The sequence below is a fragment of the Callithrix jacchus genome, chromosome 5, assembly GCF_049354715.1.
Source record: "Callithrix jacchus isolate 240 chromosome 5, calJac240_pri, whole genome shotgun sequence".
Taxonomy (NCBI): Eukaryota; Metazoa; Chordata; class Mammalia; order Primates; family Cebidae; genus Callithrix; species Callithrix jacchus.
In genome coordinates, this window is record NC_133506.1 from 102,316,815 (window position 1) to 102,323,646 (window position 6,832).

A 6,832-nucleotide genomic window follows, 5' to 3' on the forward strand; every position below is an offset into this window, starting at 1 on the left:
AAAAACAAAACCCCAAACAAAACAAACATAGTAGCCGTATTGAAGGCAGCCAATGTACATATGAGAAAATGCTCAACATGACTAACCCTTAGACAAATGCAGATCAAAACCACAATAAGACACCGTCTCACTAGTCAGAATTGCTATTATCAAAAAATCAAAAAATTATAGCTATTGGCAAGGCTGCAGGGAAAATCTTATACACTGTTGGTGGGAATGTGAATTATTCAGCCACTGTGGAAATCAGTCTGGAGATTTCTGGTAGAACTTAAAACAGATCTGCTATTCATCTCAGCAATCCCATTACTAGGTATATACCCAAAGTAAAATAAACAGTTCTATCAAAGAGACATGTACTTGTATGTTCATGACAGCACTATTCACAATAGTAAGGGCATGGAATCAAACTAGGTGCTTATCGCCAGTTAATTGGATAAATAAAATGCAGTATATATACTCTATGGAATACTATGCAGCCATTAAAAAGAACAAAATCATGTTCTTGGCAGTAGCACGGATGCAGCTGGAGGCCATTGTCCTAACCAAGTTTTCACAGGAACAGGAAACCAAATACCACATGTTCTCACTTATAATTTGGAGCTAAACACTGGGTACACATTGACATAAAGACAGAAATAGTAGATACTACAGGGTGGGGGAAGGAGGAAAGGGCTGAAAAGCTACCCATTGATTACTATGCACATTACCTAGGATATGGGGTCAGTCTACCCCAAACCTCAGTGTCACAAAATATACCTGTATAACAAACCTGCACATGTACTCCTGAATCTAAAATAAAAGTTGAAATTAAAATAATACATGGCTGCCAGGTATGGTGGCTCCCGCCTGTAATCCCAGCACTTTGGGAGGCTGAGGTGGGAGGATCACGAGGTCAGGAGTTCGAGACCAGCCTGGCTAACATGGCAAAACCCCATCTCTACTAAAAATACAAAAATTAGCTGAATGTGGTGAAAGGTGCCTGTAATCCAGCTACTCGGGAGGCTGAGGCAGGAGAATTGCTTGAACCAGGGAGGCGGAAGTTGCAGTGAGCTGAGATCATGCCATTGCACTCCAGCCTGGGTGACAAGAGCAAGACTGTCTCTCAAAAAAAAAAATGACTGATGGGCACTGTGGCTCACACCTGTAATCCCAGTGCTTTAGGAGGCCAAGGTGGGAGAATTGCTTGAGGCCAGGAGTTAGAGGCTGCAGTGAGCTATGATTGTGCCTCTATACTCCAGCCTGGACAACAAAGGGAGCGCCTGTCTCAAAAAATAAAAATATTTTAAAAATAAAGAGGTCAGGCATGGTGGCTCCTGCCATTCCGATAATCCCAACACTTTAGGTGGCCAGGGCTGAGGTGGGATGATCGCTTGAACCCAGGAGCGGAAGACTAGCCTGGGCAACATAGCCAGACCCTTTTTCTACTAAAAATGAGTAACAATTAGCCAGACATGGTGGTTTACATGAATGGTCCCAGCTATTCAGGAGGCTGAGGCAGGAGTATTGCTTGAGCCCAGGAATTCTAGGCCACAGGGAGTCATGATCTCAGCACTGTACTCCAGCCTGGGTGACGGGGAGACTTTGTCTAAAAGGAAAAAGAAAAAAAAGAAGAGAAAGCTGTATGATACACCACTCTGGGGATGCATGCAGTATCACTTTTTTTTTTTTTGAGACAGAGTCTCTGTTGCCCAGGCTGGATCTTTGCTCACTGCAACCTCTGCCTCCTGACTTCAAGGCATTCTCCTGCCTCAGCCTCTGAGTAGCTGGGATTACAGGCGCCTGCCACCATACCCAGCTAATTTTATATTTTTAGTAGAGATGGAGTTTCACTGTGTTGGTCAGGCTGGTCTCAAACTTCTGACCTCAGGTGATCCACCCACCTTGGCCCCCTAAAGTGCTGGGATTATAGGTGTGAGCCACCCCACCTGGCAGTGGATGTAGTATAACTTGTTTGACCACAGTGATACTGTTTTGATGAATATATCAGCACAATTATTTGTCCATATTAGAAATCATTTCCTTATAACATATTCCAGAAATGGAATTACTGATTTTCCCAAAGACTTTGACATGTAGTTGAGGGTACTTGAAAACTCTACAATTGAGAAAGAAGAGCATAATAAGAAAATTGAACCAGGTATGGTGGCTCACGTCTGTAATTCTAGCACTTCGGAAGGCCGAGGTGGGAGTATTGATTGCTTGAGCCCAGGAGTTCGAGACTAGCCTGGGTAACCTACTGAGACCTCTTCTCTACAAAAAATTTGAAAAATTAGCCATGTGTGGTTGTGCATGCCTACAGTTACAGTGACTCTAGAGAGTAAGGCAGGAGGATTTCTTCAGCCTGGGAATTCAAGACTGCAGTGAGCTATGATTGCAATACTGCACTCCAGCCTGGGTGACAAAGTGAGACCTTGTCTCAAGAAAAAAATAAGAAAGAAGGCCGGACGAGGTGGCTCACGCTTATAATCCCAGCAGTTTGGGAGGCCTAGGTCAAGAGATTGAGATCATCCTGGCCAACATGGTGAAACCCTGTTTCTGCTAAAAAATACAAAAATTAGCTGGGCGTGGTGGTGAGCACCTGTAGTCCCAGCTACTCGGGAGGCTGAGGCAGGAGAATTGCTTGAACCTGGGAGGCAGACGTTGTAGTGAGCCGAGATCACACCACTGTACTCCAGCCTGGCGCTTGGCACCTGGCGACAGAGCAAGACTCTGTCTCAAAAAAAAAAAAGAAAGAAAAATATGGTTATGAAGAGAAAGTCATTAGTGGTCATTGAGTTATGAGAGTGACTGGCCATCAGGTCAAATCCTTGCATTGATTTGAAGTCAATTCTTTATTAAACCATGTATTGTGGAGGCACTCGTCTGGGTATTTACATTTATGAGCTGTAAGAAGCTTTTTGTCTTTGTGGAAGATAACAGTTTCTTCCTTTTTAGTTTACAGGAGAGTCGTCCATTTTCAGTTGACTTTTTCAGGAAAATGATTCAGTTTGAAAAGGAGCAAGTAAGTTTTCTGTTTCAGCATTTCTTGTCTGGAAATGGATTAGTGGTTACTAATCTATGGAGTGTTTTTTTTTTTTTAGACTGAGTCTCGCTCTGTTGCCAGGCTGGAGTGCAGTGGTGCGATCTTGGTTCACTGCATCCTCCGCCTCCCAGGTTCAAGCCATTCTTCCGCCTCAACCTCCCGAGTAGCTGGAACTACAGGCACGAGCCACCGCACCCAGCTAATTTTTTTAGTTTTAGTAGAGATGGGATTTTACCATGTTGGCCAGGCTGGTCTCAAACTTCTGACCTCATGATCCGCCCGCCTTGGCCTCCCAAAGTGGTGGGATCACAGGTGTGAGCCACCGTGCCTGGCACAAATACATTTTTTTTTTAAGATGGGGTTTCACCATGTTGGCCAGGGTGGCCTTGAACTCCTGACCTCATGATCCACCTGCCTCAGCCTCCCAAAGTGCTGGGATTACAGGTGTGAGCCACAGAGCCCAGCACAAATACATTTTTAAAAAATAGGTAGAGAATGAGCAGTTATTGATTGTAACGTTAGTTATAGCTAGTCTGCTAGGTACATAATTCATCAGCATTTTAATCTAATACTTGTAGCTGTGCTAAGAGATACTATCCTTGTTTTATAGGTGAGGAAATATTTAAGGTCAGAGGGTTTAAAAATTTGCTGAAGGTCATATAACTAGTATTTATTTTAAGGTGGATATAACAAGAATCAGGGCCCAGATATTCAAAAGGAAGAAATCCTCACTCAAAACGAGTAGAACCTTTGATGTTTCTTTATTTAAATCCCACTAATTCCTCAACGCCTTCAAATACTGTTTTCTGTGAAGCTGCCCATGTCCCCCACTTTTTTCTAATAGCGCCTTTCTCCATGCTACTACAGCTTTGATGTTTGACACTTAATTCACTCTGTTGAGTGGCTTTGATTTTTTTTCCTGGAAAAGTTGAGAGACTAGTTGTGTTCATGTTAAACTCTGACCCACCTTATCCTTCAAATACCTGACAGACAATAGCTGCTTAACAATATGTTTGGAACGAATTTGTTATGTTATAAATCAGGCTTTCGAGGTAAGATTGTCTGTCTTTGTCAGGAATCCTGCAATATGGCAAACATAAGAGAATATTATGAGAGAGCTTTGAGAGAGTTTGGATCTGCAGATTCTGGTAAGTAAACCTTAATTTGTGACCAATTAATATGGTTAGAACAGTGTTTCTTGGCTGGGTGCAGTGGCTGACGCCTGTAATCCCAGACTTTGGGAGGCTGAGGCAGGCAGATCACCTGAGGTAAGGAGTTCAAGACCAGACTGGCCAAAATGGTGAAAACCCATCTCTACTAAAAACAGAAATTAGCTGGGTGTGGTGGTGTGTGCCTGTAATCCCAGCTACTCCTGAAACTGAGGCAGGAGAATTGCTTGAACCCGGGATGTGGAGGTTGCAGTGAGCTGAGAATTGTGCCATTGCACTCCAGCCTGGGTGATAGAGCAAAACTCTGTCTCAGAAAAACAGAAAAACTACTTTTTTTTTTTTTTTTGGCATCCTAAACCCCTTTTAAAATAAAGCTCGTATCCTTCCTCTGCCTCCTCAGTTGCTTTGTGCATAAATACTTGAGCATATAATTTTATTTATTATTTCAAGATCATAAGCTCAGGGGTCCATGGGCCTTCTGTTAAAAACTCTGGATTTCTCAGGAATATGAGACCAACCTGGGCAACATAGTGAGACCCACATCTCTACAAACATTAAAAAAAATTAGCTGGGTGTGGTGGTACTTACCTGTGGTCCCAGCTACTCGGGAGGCTGAAGTAGGAGGATTGTTTGGGCCCCAGGAGGTTGAGGCTGCGGTGCATTTAGCCTGGGTGATAGAGTGAGACCCTGTTCCAAACACAAAAACCAAAAACACCCCCTCTGGATTAGAGAAAGGTTTGCATGGTTTTGTTCTCTTAAAAAAATGTATTTAGAAAAACTGTCCCTCCGCCACACACACACAAAAACAAAAAAATGTATTTAGAAAAATGAAACAAAACAAAACAAAAATATATTTAAAGGGGTAAATGTGAGAGGCTAATTGAGAAAGCATTAGAGAAAGATTTGCATGGTTTTGTTCTTTTTTTTTTTTTTTTTTTTTTTTTTGAGACAGAGATTCGCTCGTTACCCAGGCTGGAGTGCAATGACGTGATCTTGACTCACCACAACCTCCACCTCCTGGGTTCAGGCAATTCTCCTGCCTCAGCCTCCCGAGCAGCTGGGATTATAGGCACGCGCCACCATGCCCAGCTAATTTTTTCTATCTTTAGTAGAGATGGGGTTTCACCATTTTGACCAGGATGGTGTTGATCTCTTGACCTCATGATCACCTGCCGCGGCCTCCCAAAGTGCTGGGATTACAGGCTTGAGCCACCGCGCCCGGCAGTTTTGTTCTCTTAAAATAAATGTATTTGGAGTTACATCACAGGTGTAAACGTGAGATGCTAATTGACATCTGTTGTAGGCTGTCTCCACATTGCCCTCATTTGTATGACTTATACAACATACTTCGGGGTATAGGTATGTTGTATAAAATCTGTGAATTTTATTTATGAACTAATAAACATTGATTTGTTTATTTTTATTTTGTTTTGAGATAATGTCTTACTCTGTCACCCAGGCTGGAGTGCAGTGGCGCAATCTTGGCTCACTGCAACCTCGGTCTTCCAGGTTCAAGCGATTCTTGTGCCTCAGCCTCTCAAGTAGCTGGGATTACAGGCATGCATACCACCATGCCTGGCTAATTTTTGTATTTTCAGTAGAGATGGGGATTCGCTATGCTGGCTAGGCTGGTCTTGAACTCCTGACCTCAGGTGATCTGCTGGCCTCAGCCTCCCAAAGTGCTGGGATTACAGGTCTGAGCCACTGTGCCTAGCCAAAACGTTTAGTATTTTTGAGTTCATTAATTAATACAGACTTTTATGATTGATGTGAAGGTTTTCTACTGAAAAAGAAAAAAACTGGTAAGGCACGGTGACTCACACTTGTAATCCCAGCACTTTGGAAAGTCAAGGCAGGAGGATTTGCTTGATCCCGGGAGTTAAAGACTAGCTTGGGCAATATGGTGAGACCCTGTTTCTACAAAAAATTAAAAGTTAGCCAAACATGGTGGTGTACTGTGGTCCCAGCTGCCCTGGAGGCTGAGGCAGGAGGGTTGCTTGAACCCAGGAGGTTGAGGCTGTAGTAAGTTGTGGTCCCGCCACCACACTCCAGCCTGGGCAACACAGTGAGACCCTGTCTCAAAAAACAAAAACAAAAAACATACAACCCCAAAACCTTAATGTTTAAAGAAGCTAAGAGAAGTATTGTTAAACAAAGCATTCTAGGGAAATAACAGTGAGAAGTTAAATTTCTTAGAAATCTTGATTTGAATTGATATTTAATAAGGTTACCTAATGGTACTCTGTCAGTTATATAATTGTGTGTGGGTTTTTTTTTTTTTTTTTTTTAAAGATCTTTGGATGGATTATATCAAAGAAGAATTGAACCACCCCCTTGGTAGACCAGAGAACTGTGGACAGATCTACTGGCGAGCGATGAAAATGTTGCAGGGAGAGTCAGCAGAGGCATTTGTAGCTAAACATGCTATGCATCAGACTGGCCATTTGTGAAGAGGAAGAATATAGCCAGCTTTGTGAAACAGTATTGCAAGCAAGCCCTGTGGGCAAATTTGTATTATGAGTCCATCTGTAATTTGCTCAGTGATGGCAGACAAGATGGCTGTCTAGTTTCGAGATACACTTTAATTTTATGTTAGCTTGTTAGTCTTTTTTAAAAATAATAATAAAAAAATTGTGATTGA

At 42.6% G+C, this 6,832-nt stretch overlaps 1 protein-coding gene across 4 annotated transcripts in view; it reads left to right on the top strand.

Moving 5' to 3' along the window:
* The window catches only part of UTP6 (UTP6 small subunit processome component), a 39,346-nt gene extending 32,514 nt beyond the window's left edge, over nt 1-6,832 (top strand). The window contains exons 17-19 of one of the 4 annotated variants that reach the window (XM_002748204.6): nt 2,935-3,001; nt 4,098-4,170; nt 6,484-6,832. In XM_002748204.6, the coding sequence (XP_002748250.2) occupies nt 2,935-3,001; nt 4,098-4,170; nt 6,484-6,641 (298 nt within the window). In that variant the 3' untranslated portion in view covers nt 6,642-6,832. The remainder of the gene's footprint in view (nt 1-2,934; nt 3,002-4,097; nt 4,171-6,483) is intronic. The other 3 variants (XM_008997125.4, XM_008997127.5, XM_008997126.4) reach the window with 3 other exon arrangements.